Here is a 19,480-nt window from a genome sequence, read left to right as displayed (position 1 = left end):
CTGCCTCTTGAGAAATTTGTATGCAGGTCAGGAAGCAACAGTTAGAACTGGACATGGAACAACAGACTGGTTCCAAATGGGAAAAGGAGTACGTCAAGGCTGTATATTGTCACCCTGCTTATTTAACTTATATGCAGAGTATATCATGAGAAACGCTGGACTGGAAGAAACACAAGCTGGAATCCAGATTGCCAGGAGAAATATCAATAACCTCAGATATGCAGATGACACCACCCTTGTGGCAGAAAGTGAAGAGGAACTCAAAAGCTTCTTGATGAAAGTGAAAGTGGAGAGTGAAAAAGTTGGCTTAAAGCTCAACATTCAGAAAACGAAGATCATGGCATCCGTCCCATCACTTCATGGGAAATAGATGGGGAAACAGTGTCAGACTTTATTTTTCTGGGCTCCAAAATCACTACAGATGGTGACTGCAGCCATGAAATTAAAAGACGCTTACTCCTTGGAAGGAAAGTTATGACCAACCTAGATAGCATATTCAAAAGCAGAGACATTACTTTGCCAACAAAGGTCCGCCTAGTCAAGACTATGGTTTTTCCTGTGGTCATGTATGGATGTGAGAGTTGGACTGTGAAGAAGGCTGAGCGCCGAAGAATTGATGCTTTTGAACTGTGGTGTTGGAGAAGACTCTTGAGAGTCCCTTGGACTGCAAGGAGATCCAACCATTCCATTCTGAAGGAGATCAGCCCTGGGATTTCTTTGGAAGGAATGATGCTGAAGCTGAAACTCCAGTACTTTGGCTACCTCATGCGAAAAGTTGACTCATTGGAAAAGACTCTGATGCTGGGAGGGATTGGGGGCAGGAAGAGAAGGGGACGACAGAGGATGAGATGGCTGGATGGCATCACTGACTCGATGGACGTGAGTCTGGGTGAACTCCGGGAGTTGGTGATGGACAGGGAGGCCTGACGTGCTGTGATTCATGGGGTCGCAAAGAGCTGGACACGACTGAGTGACTGAACTGAACTGAACTGAACTCGAGGTGGAAAATTCTTGGTAAACTAGGCACAAGCTATAAAAACTAAAAACCATGAAGGAGACTTTGATACTAAAGTTAAAAATATCTAATTATCAAATGATACCTTAAATAAAAAGACAAATCAAACTGAGAGAGAATATTTTCATAACACATAATGTCATCTAGTTAGTCTCCTAATCTTATTTTTAAAATTCTTACAGATCAATAAGAAAATAACAAACTGATAGAAAAAGCGAGTGACAGATGTAAACAGGCCCTTCATAGAAAATGAACCCTAAATGTTCAATAAACATATTTTTGAAATTTTCAACCTCATTAGTAACTGTGGAAATGAAAATTTAAATCACAACAAAAAACCTTCATACTCATCAGATACCATACCCATCAGATCTGCAAAATTAAAAGGTCTGATAAATCCATGTTGGCAATGATGTAGAACTACCAGAACTCTTATATAACATTGGTGGGAATGTAAATTGAAATAATTCCTTTGGAAAATAATTTGGTGTAATTATAAAGTGAAATTGTATACACTCTGCCAGCAGTTCCATACCTAAACATACTCATGCACCAGGAGAATATACTAGACCATTTATAATAACATTGTTCATATTAGGGAAAAAGCTGATAGCCACCCAAATGTACATTAATAATACTGTTCTCTAGCCTTACAGTAAAATATTGTATAGTAATGAAAATGAATGAACTAGAGTTACACACATCATGGATATACTTTTTAGAAAAAAATTCAAGTACCAGAATAATACATACATTATGATTCTACTCACATAAACACGTTACAACATGTAAAATTTACTATTTTTTAAAAACTTTATTATGCATGCATGCATGCTAAGTCACTTCAGCTGTGTCTGACTCTGTGATCCTATGGACCCTGTCAGGCTCCTCTGTCCATGGGATTCTCCAGGCAAGAATACTGGAGTGGATTGCCATGCCCTCCTCCAGCGGGTCTTCCCAACCCAGGGATTGAACTTGCATCTCTTAGTTCTCCTGCATTGGCAGGTAGAACCCAAAACTTTATTATGGGAACTTAAAAACTTCCACAAAGTAGAAAGACTATATAATGAACCCCTACGTGCATATCACTTAGCTTCAACAAATTATCAACAGATAGCAAATGTGTTTTTTATATATTCTACTGTGTCCCACCTTGACTTATTTTAATGTAAATATAGGCTTTTCGGTCCCTGATGCTGGGAAAGATTGAGGGCAGAAGAAAAGGCCTCAGAAGATGAGATGGCTGGATGGCATCACTGATGCAATGGATGTGAACTTGGGCAAACTTTGGGAGATGGTGAGAGGCAGGGAGGCCTGGCGTGCTGCAGTCCTTGGGGTTGCAAAGAGTTGGACATGACTGGGTGACTGAACAACAACAATAACAATGTAGGATTTTCTGTCATTCCACCAGTAAATACTTCTGTTCCAGTATTGGTTAGGAACATAAGGATATGTTGTTAAACTGAAGAAAAACTGTTAAGGAAAATTTAAAGAGAAAACACAAGATTTGGGCTATTGGTTACCTCTAAGGGGAGGAGGAAGGGACAGGATCAGGAAGACACTCAACTTAAACATAATACTAATGTGGGCATATAGATAGATGTGCCATTACTCTTATACCGTATCTGTACTTCTAGATATTCTTCAGTATTTATTTAAAAATGCACTTCTAAAGCAATTCAGAAAGTTCAGTCTGGTGATCCTTGTCCATTTTGGGAGTAGAGATGAGGAGGTTGGGAGATTGATTAGAGAAGGTCAGTGGCCACATGACAGGGCCTTCTACGGAATTCCTTGGAGATCTTCTATTGTAGCCCCTGGAGTTGGTGGCAGCACAGAGGCTTCACCCAACTCTTGCCTTGGAAACTTTCAAAGTGAAATGATATTTAGCATTGCCCAAGAGGGAAGAGGGCTTCTCTGGTGGCTCAGATAGTAAAGAATCTGCCCACAATGTGGGAGACGTGGGTTTGATCCCTGGGTCAGGAAGATCCCCTGGAGAAAGGCGTGGCAACCCACTCCAGTATTCTTGCCTGGAGAATCCCTAAGGACAGAGGAACCTGGCGGGCTACAGTCTATGGGGTCACAAAGAGCCAGACACAACTGAGAAAGTAAGCACAGCACAAGAGGGAAGAGCAAGAGGAGAGGGTTGCCCTGGAAGCAGCCTACATTGCCGAAGTTTGCGAGGGCAGAGGTGCGGTTTTCCCAGGGGCCAAATGGATACCACACAAGGTAGCTTGGTTTTCTGTCTGACGACGGATCCTACCTCAAAGAATGACCAGCTCGGGTGAGGTGACATCAACAGAAAGAGGCTGTGAGGAGTGTACTGAGGAGTGGGACTGAGAATCAGGTGTTACAACCTTAAGTAGAGATTGCAACATCTGGGTTAAGGAATAGAATCAAGGGCCGGTCCCCCTGGGGGAGGAGGTCTCCAAAGAGACTGCAAAAGTTCTTAGCACAGAAACAAATAGCAGTTTGGTTAAAACACAAATGTCCGGGCCTGCCCTTTAGAGAGCTTAATTCAGTAGGTCTGACATAGAAGCTGCAAATTTGCACATCCACCAAGATTCCAAGTGATGCTGACCTGTTGGTCCAGGGACCCACTTTGAGTAGCTTGTTCTGGGAGGCTTTTGAAATCTAGTCTCTATCCCTGTTCTCTGAACTTACCCCAAACCATTTCCTCCTTACTCTTCATATTCTGGTGGCATTAGTTCCTTCAGTTCCGTAAAGTCAATCATTGTCTCACTGACTCATGTACGTTATTTCTTCACCCGGCAACAGTTTTCTGTAAACCCCGCTTTGCTAGGCTAACCTCTCATCATCTTTTCTGTCTCAGCTCTAATACTTTTAGGAAAACCTTCCCTAGTCCATTCACAAGGTTTAGTCCCTTTGCTATATGCGCCCTCCTTTATAATATTTACCACAATTATGATAATGTAATACTGTGGGATTTTTGCCTGTGATCTTTACTAGACCCTAAGATACAGGACTCCCCTGGTGGCTCAGACGGTAAAGCGTCTGTCTATAATGTGGGAGACCTGGGTTCAATCCCTGGGTTGGGAAGATCCCCTGGAGAAGGAAATGGCAATCCACTCCAGTACTATTGCGTGGAAAATCCCAAGGACAGAGGAGCCTGGTAGGCTGCAGTCCATGGGGTCACAAAGAGTTGGACACAATTGAGCGACTTCACTTTTCTTTCAAGATACATGAAGGCAAGGGATTTTCCTTGTTCACTGCTATAATCTTATTGGCTCTAGGAGTACATGGCACATAACAGACACTTCACATTTGTTGCGTGAATGAGTAAATGAAGGTATCTAGATTGTCCCAAAAGGTAGAAGAAAAAGCCCCTAAATAATGTAGCATTTAAAAATACTTATATAATATTTTACATTACATATCATATATAATTATTTATACTATTTTATATAATTTAAAATATCCTTTGTTTTTATAACTAATTTATTTCCTTTTTATTCCTCAGCATGGCACTCATAGGCAAACGTCCAGAAGTAGCAATAGCAAAACTTAACAGCCAAATCAGACATCAGCATCTATAAAAGGTAAGTTTTTACTGCTTCAGAGGGCTATGTACAAGCAAACATACTTAGTGTGACCCAGCTGTACATTCCTGGGAAAAGAATTTCGAGTCAGGATACAAAAAGGGATCATGGCCATTTGCTGTGAATTCCTGCAGACTCTTTCATCTGTGGGTAACGCATGAGTGTATTTCAGCTCCTCCAATGAAGCTATGTCCAAAATTAACAAGCTATCAAAAACAGCTAGCTTTAATGATACAGGATCCTACCCTTACAAAACAATTTCTTCCCAGTCAACTTGGAAATCAACAAATATAGGCCAAAAGCATTTTTCAGTTTGCTAAACTAGAATTATAGAAACATGGGTAAAATATGGAGAACACACCGAGGCACATACATACAAGGTTAGACCTCAGTTGCCAGGTATATGCGTTATATTTTCTTGCAAAAATAGAAAAAAGGATACTTTTCCTTTGGGCTGTACTGTTTTCCTTTATGGCAAACCAAAGCACCTCATTCTTGTAATGCATTTTTAAAGGCATTCTTTCAATCAAAATCTGTGCTCTTGGGTTCTATGGAGATGCTTTAGGAGTTTCAGCGGTGAGCAAGCAGGCAGGACTGCATGCTTCCTCCACCCCAATCCTCTTCAATCCCAGAAACACTAATCTCATCTTTAAGAAATCTGTGTGTGTGTGTGTGTGTGTGTGTGTGTGTGTAAAGTATGTATTGGGGTAACGTAACATATTCATTGTGAGGAGAAAAATGGGAGGAGGAATTACTGCCAAAAGAAGGTTGGAAAAAACCGTGCCCCAGCCTAGCATAACTGGATGTTAGTTCCACACGTTACCTGTATTTATAGTCCCTTTGTAATGCCAGAGATACTGCATCCAAATCTCCCAGTGTCCAGGGCATTCCTTGGAATGTCTCCAGTTCCACTACCCCCTCGTTTGCCCTTCAGTCCTACGTTTCTGGCTATCTATTTGATATGGTCCCTCCATCTCCTCAGACTCAAATCATCCACCTCCTCCAGTTTCTCAGACCTTGACAGTGACCCCAGGGTTCTCTGAGGTGCCCAGCTTCAAATTTGTGGAATCAGTCTTTTACTCATGTCCTTCCTATCTAGTCAGTCACCAAGTTCAGCTTGGTTTCATTTCTTCTAAATATTGCTCCCTCACAGCTTTTCTGTGCTTTCCCACAGCCCCTACCCCAGTCTGATATCAGAGTGTCTGATGCCTGGAATACCTTTCACAGCCTCCAAAGTGCCCTTGGGGCTCTATTTGTTTGGGGTCTAACTCATTCATCCAGACCTATTCTACTTAAATTCTCCCTTTTATCTTAGTATGTCCTTATACACAACCTTAAATGCTTTCCACTTGATTTTGAAACCAAGTCGGAACTCTTCTACTTTGCTTTCAAGGCTTTTCGAAATCATCTGGCTCCACTCTTGTCCAGTTAGGTCAGTCTCTTCACTGTCATCTAAAAATATTACTCCGCCAGCATCTGTACTTTTATATAAACATATTGAGTTGACCTGGCCTAAAAGGACCCGTCCCTCTGCCTACTTCTTCTGTCTTTTCTCTTATCTTTCCTCACCTGTTATCCCATGTTCCTCACATAGCCAAGTATCTGCAGTTCCCTGAAAACATTTGTCTCTGGGCCTTTCCACCTGCTTTCCTCTTCCACCTTAAGTTTTCTCAACTGAAGTGGCACCTCCAGCATTAACACTTCCTTCATCCTGCCCTTCAGGCCAAATATCAATCTTCCTTTGAGCTGCCATTGCATTCCATGCATACTTCTGTTACAGCCCTTATTACACAGTATTGCAATGTTTTGATCATATGTCTGTCTGACTGCTCTATTAGACTGTGAGCTACCCTCTTAGAATAGTTTTACCCTTGGTTTCAAAACAAGGTCCCTGACCTCCAGTAGCTCCCAATTGTTTTGTACTCTCAATGAGTCACTTTAGTAACTCAGTAGGTATTTGTTGAATGAATAAATGATTTACATTTCTACTTAATTCTCTTCTTTCTTCAAGGTTCAGCTAAAATTCCCTTATGTCTCTGAAGTCTTCTTTGACCTATCTAGTCCTCCAGCCCTTCATTGTCCTATAAAAATTAGGGTGAATTCTTTATTATCATTTTTATTGTAATATAGTATATTTACATGTAATGTTAGTTTCAGGTGTACAGCAAAGTGAATCAGTTTATCTATATCTATATCTATCTATATCTCCACTCTTTTTTTTAGATTCTCTTTCCATATAAGCCGTTACAGAGTATTGAGTAGAGTTAGGATGATTTCTTTAATTGAGGTTGCAAGTTCCTTGAGAGCAGGGACACATGTTTATATTGCCTCTGTCACTGTATTGGTCACAGTGCTGAGTTTAAAGTAAAAGCTAGGTGTGTATACTTGGTTTCTGATTAGAGTTATATACATTTATATGTAGGAAAATAATTTTCATTGAATATTCAAAGTAATATTCCTTGAATATTCATTGGAAGGACTGATGCTGAAGCTCCAATACTTTGGCCACCTGATGCAAAGAGCTGACTCATTGGAAAAGACCTTCATGCTGAGAAAAATTGAAGTCAAAATGAGGAGGGGATGGCAGAGGATGAGATGGTTAGATAGCATCACTGACTCAATGGACATGAGTTTGAACAGTGAAGGACAGGGAAGCCTGGCATGCTGCAGTCCATGGGGTTGCAAAGAGTTGGACACAACTTAGCGACTGAACAACAACATCAAAAACAATCTATTTAGACAATCCTAAGTTTTTTTTTAATATTAATATGATTACTGTGATGAATTCAGAAAATACTTAGTGAATACATATTAATTTCCTGCCATCAAACCAGTGGCTGGGATATAGGCATGAATGCTATCACTAAAGAAATTCTTTCCAGGTAAAAATGAGTATTGCTGCGTGGTAGTTGTGTATATTTCTTTCACTCTTAAATTTGTAAATATTTAATTAGTTGACTAAGTTGTTTCTGAGTAACCACCATATTACTTTGTTTTTTGGGGGAATGAGTATTTTATAATTCTCCTGAGTGATTTTTCTCACAAGAGCCCCAAGTCTTTTTTGTGTTTGAGATTGTCATGATTAAGAATGGGGAGGATGAGTCTTGAGTGACCTGGTCTAATTTTTTTGAAAGGGTCCAATCTATGTCCAGAAACTAGTGGAATGGATAGAACTAGTCTAAGTAAGCCGTATCTGTGCCATAACTTGAGTGCTCACCAGCTTACTTAGACTGACCAGATGCCACTGAGTAGTATCCATCATGGTGCTATGATGACATCTTGCCAGCATCACTGACCAGAGTCCCAGGGAGTGTCATCAGGTATGCGTAGAGAAGGGTAGACACTTCCCTTTGTTATGCTGTTCCAACCCTTTGCCACGTCTTAGGCCAATTGTCTCACTCCTGATTGAAATCTAAGTCGAGTTTCTTGTTTTCCTGTTTCTTTATCCATTAGTATACTCATAATCTAGCGACTAATGTATTATGCATGACTACTATAGGCTAGGAGCTATGCCTGGTGCTCGAGACACTCCTTTCCTCAAGGAGCTCAGTTGTTTAACTAGATAGTAACATGTATATGCCATTGTAGAAATAGTATTGAGTATTGCCTTATGTTGACTCTGAAAAGCAGAATTCAATATATAAATTTGCTTTTAGACTAGAATTCCTTTAATCAATAAGCGTACATAATTTAAAATATTATTATTAATACAAGTGCTATTACTGCCCTATAATATTATTTTGCAAAAAAGATGACGCCCTGCTTACATACCTAGAATAAATCAAAAAGTATATAATAAATACGTGTAAAATAAACTTTAAATTGATCTTTACCAATTTTATTGTATCTTTATCTTATCACACTTTTTCTATTATTCGGCTTTTTTTTAAATTAAAAACTACCATAGGTATTTGTTGAGTATAGATCATAAAGACTTTTTTTTAAGCTATAGGCTGTAGGCCTGTGCTAATACCATGGTCATTAGCCACATGTGGACACTTGGAATGTGGCCAGTGCAACTGAGGAACTGAATTCTTAATTTTATTTAACCTTAATTAATTTAAATGTAAAAGCTGATACTCAATTCAGTTCTGATAGACCTTTCAAATATGTTTGGAACAACTTGGATCTTACAGTGTAGTTTTTCAACTGTATATTTTATGAACTCTAAATGCACATTAAGTATTTCCTAGAAAAATTTAGCATCCATACTGAGATGTGCTGTCAGTGCAAAATTCACATTAGATTTTGAAGTCCTAGTGTGACAAAAGGAATATAAAATGTCTTATTAATAATTTTCATATTGATTACATGTTGAAATGGTAGTTTTTTTTAATATATTGGTTGAATAATATAGTTTTAAAAGTCAATTTCACCCCGTTATTTTATTTTTTAAAAATGTGACTATTAGAAAATTTTACATTGCACATGTGTCTAATATTATACTTCCGTTGGACAGTTTGCTTTAAACTCTGTTTTTCTCAAAGGGAGCATATAATCTTTGAAACCACATACTTGAAAGATAAAATTAGAAGGATCACAATAGATGGAAAGTAATTACCAAGCATTACTAATGGGACATTTTTACCTTACTTGAGGTGGTGGAATTCCTACCACTATGCAATCCAACTGTACTCTGGTTCCTTCTGGAACTTCTCTGCTCCGTAACTTTTGTGTGAACCGGGGAGGTTGCCCCAGAGGTTCTTCATAGTACAAAGAAGAAGGAGAGGACCCTGGGGTGGTGTCTCCACTGGCCGCCTCACCAGCAGCCTGCTCAGCTTCACGCCTCTTAGCTTCCTGCTGTTCCAGCGCATGGTTCACTTCATTATCCCTGGTATCTGCAGGGATAGGTATGGGAACTGAAGATCTTTCTCTTCTTTCTGATAAATCAGGGAAACTGGAGCTGTTTTCCTGCATAACTTGGTTTTGCGATTCCAGTTTACTCTTGTGGTTTTTGCAGGCACGAGGTCTAATCCTTTTGGAGCTATGGGCTTTGAAAAGGGATGAGAGCTCTTCGATGAAATCGGCAGCCTTATTTAAGAATACTTTTTTGGACTGGGCTTCAGAACTGTACTGTGGCCTTTTTGTCTCCTGGAGGCTCTCTTTAGAGTTGGTAGGGCTTTGAGAGTTATCCTGGCAGAAGTTAGGGTCAAAACTTGATATAGATGAGTGTTTCGTCTGATCAGAAGAAAAACGTTTTCTAGCTTGAGCTTCATCTGCTTTCTCCAGAGGGTCATAATTGATTGCCAATCTTGCCAGATTGACACTTTCATCTAATTCTTCTTGGCTCAGAAAGGCTGAAAGATCTGGAAGGTCATCTTGGCCTCCTCCACCTTCAGCAGCTCCAGAAGAACCCCCAAAATGGAAAGGGTTGGAGGAAGGCTCTGCTCGACTCCTCTCATTATTTCCCCGATGCCTAGTTTCAGCCAAATAGCTTTCTCTCAGAAGTTGAGATATGGAAGTAGAAGCTTCTAGGCTGTCGTCTTGCATGCTGTCACAAAATAGCAATAATGACAAAATGTTTAGATTATTTCTACAGAATAATAGGTCTGTGTTGATTATAGCATGATAGATACTTAAGAACTTAAACCTTAAAATTAAAGTTACCTAATTTTGATAACTTTCACAAAGTTTAAAGACTTCTCAAATTGTAAAATGGAGAGGAACTGAATGAGGTTTCCCTGAAACTGGAAATAAAAGCATGGGTGATTATCACTTTATTAAATTAATCTTTAAATATGAGTTCAATGTTGAAAGCTATGCTATAACTATGGAGACATTAAATATAGTTTCTAAGCACAATTTTGATAATATCTATAAAGGGCTTTTAGTTTTAGAGGAGTTTCTCATATACAGAGATTTTCTCTCCATTCTTTCCCCTTCCCCCTGAATGTAATAAAATAACAGAAATTAAGAGATTTTGATAAAATAATCTTGTTACTGAAAAATAAAAACTTGATCTAGCTCATGAAAATAAATAATGCTTTTATGACTAGAAACTAATTGTTTAAATTCAATATTGTTTGTAGGCTCAATCTGCTCTTGAAAACTGTAGTGATTTAGCTTTTTCAAATAAGGTATAATTAATTAATTTCTATAAAAGTGTGAGTACACCTAGGTTTAAAAAAAAAATCTCTTAAATTAACATTGGTGAAGAGATATGGAAGACAGGGAAGTGGGGTTCAATACAGGACACTTTTTACTGTATACCATTTTCTCACTTTTAAATCATAATTATATGAATATCTTATAATCAATTATATAGTCACATAAGTTATATGAATATATTTATTCAAAAAATAAATAATTTGTAAAGTCTTATAAAAATAGTATGGTAACTTTCATTCAGTATAGTAACTTTAGCTCAGTCCCCTGGACTAGAAGTTTGGGTAATGCAAACCACTGTCGTATTATTGTCACATCCATTTTATTCACTCAGACATTTACTAGAGGGCTAGCAAGCTTGTGACCCTTAGGCTGTTACTCCTCTCTTTCCCCCTTTAGAGATGTAGCCAACTAATTACAGTATTCTTCCCACTGACCTTCACTTTTTTAAGTCTCCATTCCCTCAGCCACCACCAGCCAATCAGAGCTGGTAATGGAGATGAAGGCTGTTTGCCATTCTTGGCTACTGTGTGCCTTGTGCTGGAAAGGTGGAGAGGAAAGTAATATCCTGAATATTTTCGGGCTTTAACATTCTATGACAAATTTTATTTCAGTTAATTTCTCTTCCTTCTTTTGTATGACAGCCTCACTTATAAGTAAAAATATTTGTAATACCACAATGTATCACAAGTAGAGCTTCCTAGGGACTGCCCTACTTCTCATACTTTTAGAATGCTACTTAAAACTAACTTCTAAATTGACAAGGTAGGCAATCACCTTGAGAGGACAATTAGAGATGGCTGAAAGGATGACCTACAGCAAAATATTTTTCCGTCTGCTAACCACAGGCTGAGATTGACACCACTGGAGCCACTTGTTTGGGTAAAGTTTATTGTGCCTCAAAAAAAGATTGATTGAGGGACTTCCCTGGTGGTCCAGCAGCTAAGATTCCATGCTCCCAATGCAGGGGACCCGGGTTTGATCCCTGGTCAAGGAACTAGATCCCACATGCTGCAGCCAAGAGCCGGCACAGTCAAATAAATGAATATGTACTTTAAAAAAGATTAACTGAAAATGCAGAGGGGTTGGATGGGTGTGAAGATTTATCTACAAAGATATTCATCATAGTATGGATGATAATATTAAAAGAGTGGAACCATGTCCAATAAAAATTAGTTAAATTATGATATACTCATTAAATAGAACTATATGACTGTATTAAATTTTGAAGAACACTGAAGGATATACAAAATAGTACATAATAATGTAATTGAGAGCCCAGCAGAAAATTTGTCACTTTGTACATTTACTTTGTAGAGGAACAGTTAAAGATATTAAAATAAGGTGCAAAATGCTATTTGAAAAATGTGATTAATATACTGATTGAAAATCCTTTCCATTTGTAAATCAACTGTCCCATTAACCTAGTTTGAGTTTATGTATATATTTAAATGTGAGAAGAAAAATTAAGTGATTTATAAATCAGGATGTCCCCTCTATTAGTTGGACATTACTGTATATTGTGTTTTACTTATTTATTATTTTTTTTGTGTAATAAAGTTTTATTAAAGTATAAAGGAGATAGAAAAAGCTTCTGACATAGGCATCAGAAGGGGGCAGAAAGAGTACCTTGTGTATTGTGTTTTAATGTGACTTTGTCTTTAATTGTTTAGTTTAAGATGGCTTTTATCTTGGGGCAACATGGAGTGAGCATTGGGTTTGGAATCAGATAAATCTGTTTTCATATTCTGGCTTCATCTCTTAGGAGTTGTGTGACTTTGAGAAAATTACCTAACTTCTCATCTGTGAAACATGGATAATATCTATTTCCCAGGGGAGTGAGGATTAATAACATTATGAATGCAAATCTCTTAACAGGGCCAACCACTATAGTGAGAGCTCAACTGATGTTAGTAAAAAGATAATATTTAGGTAAAAGGTGATGTTAGTGTTGAAGAACTTCCAGAAAGTTTATATTTATGGTGCAAATACAGAATAAAATACTCATATAAGTAATTACTGCTCTCTACAAATATTTTTTTTCTTTTTTTAAAGAAAAGGAGCCAATTGAGGTATAAATGTGTACCTGTTCTGATGCTTAGTCATGAGAAATTATTTTAACAAAAATTCCAGGTGTTCAAAATTAAGGATTTCTTTAATGTTTGAATGTAGCATTTGTTAACACTTTGGTTCAAAGCCTAATCCTGACAGTTCCTAGCTGTATAAACTTAAGAAAATTACTTAACCTCTATAAGCCTCAGTTTGCTTGTTTGTAAAACAGGGATAATAATGTAGCCATCTCATAGGCTGAAGGGTTATTAAATGTGCTTGGCATTTAGTAAACAGTCAATATAGGGTAGGTACTATTATTTATTATTATTTAACAACTGTGGCCACATACCATGATAAGAAATGGAAGTAGAACTAGTGACATGACTTGATGCAAGGACACATTTTGAAGAGAAATCGAACTCTAATTTTAGCATATCTATACTCCATTGAAATAGTCTTGTGAACAAACTATGCTCCCTGCAGATCTTTGTACATATCTTTGCTCAGGCTGCTCCCTCTCTTCATGTATTTTTGCTATCTTATTGGCCCAAGTCCTGTACAGTCTTTAGCTCTTAGCTGACACTTGGCCCTGGAATTTCTTCTTTTTCCTGAATTGGGTCCCTGTCCAATATGCTCCCCAAATTCACTGTCTTAACCCTCAAACACAGCCCTTATTTCAGTATATATTTGCCTATTTACTATTACCTCACTTTGTTTTGTATACCATCATCTCTGTGCAAGCACAGCATATAGAAGGTAATCAAAAAGTATCTGTTGAATTATTTTGTTCATTAGAACTTCCTACTAAATCTATTGTTTTTAAGTTGCAGGCTAAAGTAAGACAGATACATAGAAATATTTACAGAGGAAATTTATAGACACAAAGAAAAAATATAAACTGGTAAAAGTAGTAGGAAATTCAAAGTAACTTTCAAATAAAAATGTATTTATGGTGGATAAAATAACTAGAATTATGTGTTTTTTTCATACCAGAAGTATCAAAGAACACCTGATTGTAATTAAAAAAACTGGGTTTGAATCTCAAGTCCAACACTAAATAATTTTGCTTCTTGAGCAAGTCATTTAATGCATCTGAATCTCAATTATCCTCATCTATCAAATGGGGTAATAACAATTTCATCTCAGTTAGTTCTTAGGTGGAAATGCATATATAAATTGCTAAACTGATAGATACTACCTAAAATAGGAAATATGAACATATATTACTTTCTGTTTCAAGCATTAATTTAAAAACTATCTGTATAAAATTTATACTTTTAAAAAACTAAGAGCTATTATGGATAACCCTGCTTGCATTTATTCATCCAATAAATATTAATTGAGCATTTACTATGTGCCAGGCACTGTTCTAGGCCCCGAGGATTCATCAGTGAACAAAAGACAAAGTCCTTGCCCTCATGGAGCTGACATTCTAGTGGAGAATATATAAATGTTAAGAAGAAAAATAAAGTAGGGCAAGGGAATAGAGAATGATGGGGTAGAGAAGAAGACGTGCTATTTAGGCTAGGGATATCAGGCAAAGCTTCTCATGCAGTGGAGACGTTAGCCATGTGACCATCTGGGAGGAAGAATATTCCTGACTGAGGAAGCAGTAAGTGTCAAGGCCAGGGAAGGTGAATGTTTGGTGTGTTTGAGTCAAGCCCAGTGTTCCAGGAGGTGAGTGAAAAAGAAGAGTAGAGGGCTAGGGCATGTGAAGGCTTTCAGACCATAGGAAAGACTTTGAATTTTATTAAACATGTGAATGGGAAACCATCTAAAGTTTTTTGAAGCAGATAACATGGTTTTGAAAAAGTTCAACTGTGGCTGCTATGCAAAGAATGCAAGAAATGATGCTAGTTGGGATCAATGAGTGGTATCAGTGGGAGGTAGCGAGAAATGGCCAGATTTGAGGTATCTTTTGAAAATAGAGCTAGTATGATCTGCTGATGGATTGAAAGTGGAATACAAGAGAAAGAGCAGAGTCAAGAGTGATTCTAGTATTTGTAACCTAAACAACTAGGTGAATGGTGGAATTATTTACTGGGATGAGGCAGAAGCAGGTTTTAAGAAGTGTTCTCTTAGACATTTCATTTGACAGATGTCAAAGTTCTCTTAGACATTTCAAGTGGTGTGTTCACAGTGCTAAACATTGGACATTGCTTCCTTCTTTCTGCTGCTTATAAAATTGAAACAGATATTCTGCCATTTTCAAAATAAGAATCAGTAAATATCCTTGGAAACAGATTATGGTTTTGATGAAATGGTCTTAGGTTTGAAATGAGGCAATTAATGTGGCATCAAGACCAACTTCAGTAAATCATGTAAATTAATTTAGCCACATAGAATGCTTACTGAATGTTCTTCACTTTATTTTGCTAAATATCTCTATTTTTTTTCCCCCATGAATTTTCCTGAAAAAGAGATCTCACCTCAGGACTTGCTTAAAATTTAAGAGTCTGGTTTATAAAAACAAAACTTAATGCTGATACCTTTGGACATATTTCTCAAGTCTTATTAACACAACAATATTCTTCTGTAGGTTCTAAGACTACCTTATCATTAGAAATATCATGAGTTATTAACTCATCTTTTGGTTGTAATATGGATGTTTTACAAAATGTTATATGAAGTAATTTAAATTCAAACATGATTACTGAAGTTTTCTGGCTATGAAGTATCCTTAGGTATTAAGTGAAAAAGCAAATCTGGTGCTAAAAGAAAGAAAGAAAGTGAAGTCGCTCAGTCGTGTCCGACTCTTTGCGACCCCGTGGACTGTAGCCTACCAGGCTCCTCCGTCCATGGGATTCTCCAGGCAAGAGTACTGGAGTGGGTTGCCATTTCCTTCTCCAGGGGATCTTCCCAACCCATAGATCGAACCCAGGTCTCCCACATTGCAGGCAGACGCTTTACCCTCTAGATCAACACAAAGACAACCTAATATGTAATAGTTAACTTTGCCTAGAACAGGAAAAGATAGATGTCTTTAAGTAACTCATAACTCACCTCTAAATGGAGGATGAACAGAATTACCCCGCTTACTTCATAGGGTTTGTGAAAGAACTTTATTTTTTTTTTAAGTTATTTTTAATTTTTATTTTAAAAGTCTGTATTGACTTTGTTACAATATTGCTTCTGTTTTATGTTTTGTGTTTTTTTGGCCACAAGGCATGTGGGATCTGAGCTCCCTGACCAGGAACTGAACCCACACTCACTGTGTTGGAAGGTGAAATCTTAACCACTGGACTACCAGGGAATTCTCTGTGAAAGAACTTTAGACATGTAGAACACTATACAAAATTAAGGTAATCCTTTGCACTAGTATAAAGGATGCTGGAACCAGAGCCCAAAGTTAGTATTTAATCTGAAATATTGAAAAAAAGTAGTGTAGAAGTAAAGTCTATGACCCATGAAAAGGTTAATGGAAGCCAAGTAAGAAGCCTTCAGGATTCTAGGGTGACTACCAAACCCTTCACAAAAATGAAGTTTTATTTCACTCTCAATTCACCATTCATGATGAACTTAGTTCTTATACAGGAAGTCCCAAATAAGAAAACTTTGTCAATTCTCATTAACTCAAAGATTCATTTTAAGTAAGAAAAATAAGAAAAAAATTTAAACATTTTCAACTTTCTTCATTCTCCTAATACTCGTGTCAATTTCCCTTAGGTGGTTAAGGATTTGAAAAGTGATAACTTCCTTAACTGACATATTCGCTAGATTGGGAAAGGAACAAGTACCCCAAATAGGTTTGTGATCTCAAGATCTAGTTGGAATTCAAGCCCTTGGTGGGAAGGCTCTGCTGGGCCCATCCCAGACTGTGGGGTGCACTGTGACTCTAAGTAGAGGTCTATGTAACACACATAGTCTGTACAGAGCTTGTCAAGGTGACTCTAATTATACATGAGCTCTAAGAGCTCTTCAGTAATTGCAGGTAAACAGTCACACCAACTTTTGTGCCCACCAAAAATGTAGCTGCTAAACACATGTTCCTAAATTACTCAACAGACCATTTTGTCGGTGCCTGGGTTGCTCCCTTTCAGCAAAAGCACAGTGCCATAGCAGTTCTAAAGCTCTCTGTTAGCTGTAAAGCACCATAGAAATTTAAGAAAATATCTCTGTGGTGTTTGATCCTTCTGTATCTCTTAAGAGAGGGAAAAAGTTAAAAAAAATCTTTTCCTTTTTTGTCTTGTTATAGGCAATAACACCATCCAATAAGCAATGCCTTTGTCAAATCTCAATGTCAATGAAGGAAACTAATTATTCTGGGGTTGGCAGTCTCATTCATTTTATATTTTCAGGTTAATGAGCTGAGTTCATTACTCCTATTGCGTATATGAGTTAACTGTTAAAAAAATCTAGCTGTCACCTTTTCATATATTAACTTTAGTCCATTAAAGATCTTTCACAGTGAAACCCAATTTACCTGCAGTCTCATTTCTTCAAAAGTAAATTTGAAAATTCAGCTCTATAAATTCCCAAATCTAGTCAGGGTACAAACTCATTCAATTTCTTGTGTCTGTGAATTGTGGTTCTGAGTCTGTTCTGCTGAATATGTGCCTTTGTAAGCACCTTGAGCTGGAAAGTGTATTCTGTTATACAATAGATGTATTAGAGTCTGGAATAGAGTCTTATTCAAAATTATAGACATATAGAACACTAGGGCTTTGATACATTGTCTCAAGTTCCAATAGCATTAGCCATATTCTATAAGTGGGAATAGAGACAAACCTCCAGAATTTGGATAATGTCCAACTGTTTGTTTCATAGTCCATTATTATAAGATTCTGTAATGTTTATAATTTTGTCTCCTGACAAAGTTAGTGTGCATATATTTCAGATTTCATGAGATGGTCTTGATTTGAAATAGTTTATATATTGTCAAATTGTGTATCAGATAGCTTATATTAATTTTTGTTTAAAAATATGTTTATTACAGCTTTAAGTCTGGATATTCTAGTTTTGTAGAAAAGGATTATATGTATTTTATGTGAAGTTAAGAGTTATTATTAAGGAGAGGCTAAAAAGTTATAACAAATTTTTAATTTAGACCTTGTAGAATTAATTTTATCATTACCAGTATGAAAGTAGTTGAATCATAATTTTTTGAGAAAGGAAACTGGTTATCTGTTTTATTTCTATCAAATAGATTGATGCTAGTATCTTTAACAAGTATGAGTAAAAAGAAAAAATCTGTTGATAAGATAGTAAAATTTCTTAGCACTCTTACTGTAATGTTCACTTTTGGGAAATGGAAATACAGATTTACTCATGTTCTCTTTTTCTTTGCTTATATGATCATTAAAAAAATAATTCAAGTTGTGCATCTAATTACTGCTAATAGTGCAATGTACCAGGCCAAACACTTGCCACTGACTGTCAAGCGTCTTTCTGCTGCAGCTGAAAAGGGAGGGAGGGAGGGAGAGAGAGAGAGAGAGAGAGAAAGGAGAGAAAGAAAGAGCAATGTCCTTTGAGCAAGACTTTCTGCAGCTGTTGTGTACATTAATCCAGGGAGCAGATCTCCCAGCACTAAATATAGCAAGCATATCCTTTTACATGATAAAAAAATGTTAAATGAAAGTCTTTAACTATGGAGTCATATTATTTTAGGTTTGATTTCCATTAAAAAGGAAATAGGCATTGCACACATATTCTCCATATAAACACCATTATTTTAATAAAAGAATGTATGGAAAATGCCAATGATACACACAGGTCATGACTTCCTCTGTTGAGATATTTTCCCTTAGGACCTGAGTAGGCTGTGATCTCTGAGGGTCTCATCAACCCCCCTGTAAAATCTGACCATGTAGAAAACTTTATTTTTCATGTAATTTTGTGTCCCATCATACATAATTAGGAAGTTAGCCTCGGTTTCATTCCACACAACAGAAATTAGGTCTCCGAAATCCCCCCTTTCCCATTGTCAGTTTCTTGTTATCAAAATACACTCGAGAACTTAAATCTGGATATTACCTTTCTTTTTTCAGTTGACCCAGATGAGGATGTCCAACCCAGGCACTCCACTGTGATGATAATTATCCAAGGAGAATGCTTAGATGAAAGCCCAGGAGAAAAAGAAAATTCTTCACGCCCTTGGAAATAGAGAGTAGCCGTCCATAGAGAGTGAGGAGTTAACCTTAGTTTCAGTGAAGATGGCTGTTAGAAGCTGGACAACCTGTCACCACCGGAGCCAGAGCATTTGTCAGCTCACAGGTCCCAAGTTATTTTGAGCTGTATAAACCATGTGCCTGTGAAACATTCCACCTGATTGGATAGGAGAACACTGAGCAAAGGGATTCCACGGCAGGACAGCACCTATGGGCGGTGGGGGTCAGTCAGTTTTCCCACCTATAGAATTTCACTTACAGCTTAGAGGCCCAAGTTGTTTATTGATTTATGTTTAGAATTAATACTGGATTCATGATAGCACATTCAAAGAAAACGGCATTATTTTTGAAATATTTCAAAATTCTTAATTTTTATGAGAATTAATCTTAATTCATGGGAAATTTACTCTCATTTAATCACTGATCCATTTTAGGAAATTTGGCTGTGAAAAGCCAGCATGAAGGTGAGCTCTAACATCTTAAAGCTGAGAGATCTTTTTTTGTTGTTTGTCCAAAAGCTTAGCAAAAGCAGACGATAACTAACATTAAAAGTTGGTAACTAGAGATCACAGAAAAAATGGAGAGGAAAAAGCCATCAGTCTGAGAATAAACCTGGTAACAAATTAGTTTGAACAAACTTTTTC

At 37.3% G+C, this 19,480-nt stretch overlaps 1 protein-coding gene across 1 annotated transcript in view; it reads right to left on the bottom strand.

The window, feature by feature from the left end:
• The window catches only part of MYPN (myopalladin), an 87,391-nt gene extending 68,365 nt beyond the window's left edge, over nt 1–19,026 (bottom strand). The window contains exons 1-2 of the mRNA XM_027530670.1: nt 18,703–19,026; nt 9,161–10,063 (exon numbers count right to left, since the gene is read on the bottom strand). Of these exons, the coding sequence (XP_027386471.1) occupies nt 9,161–10,062 (902 nt within the window). The 5' untranslated portion in view covers nt 10,063; nt 18,703–19,026. The remainder of the gene's footprint in view (nt 1–9,160; nt 10,064–18,702) is intronic.
• Nucleotides 19,027–19,480: the final 454 nt, after the last annotated feature.

The sequence above is a fragment of the Bos indicus x Bos taurus genome, chromosome 28 (assembly GCF_003369695.1).
Source record: "Bos indicus x Bos taurus breed Angus x Brahman F1 hybrid chromosome 28, Bos_hybrid_MaternalHap_v2.0, whole genome shotgun sequence".
Lineage (NCBI taxonomy): Eukaryota > Metazoa > Chordata > Mammalia > Artiodactyla > Bovidae > Bos > Bos indicus x Bos taurus.
Note: the sequence above shows the minus strand (reverse complement) of the source record. Positions and strands in the feature narration are given on the sequence as shown.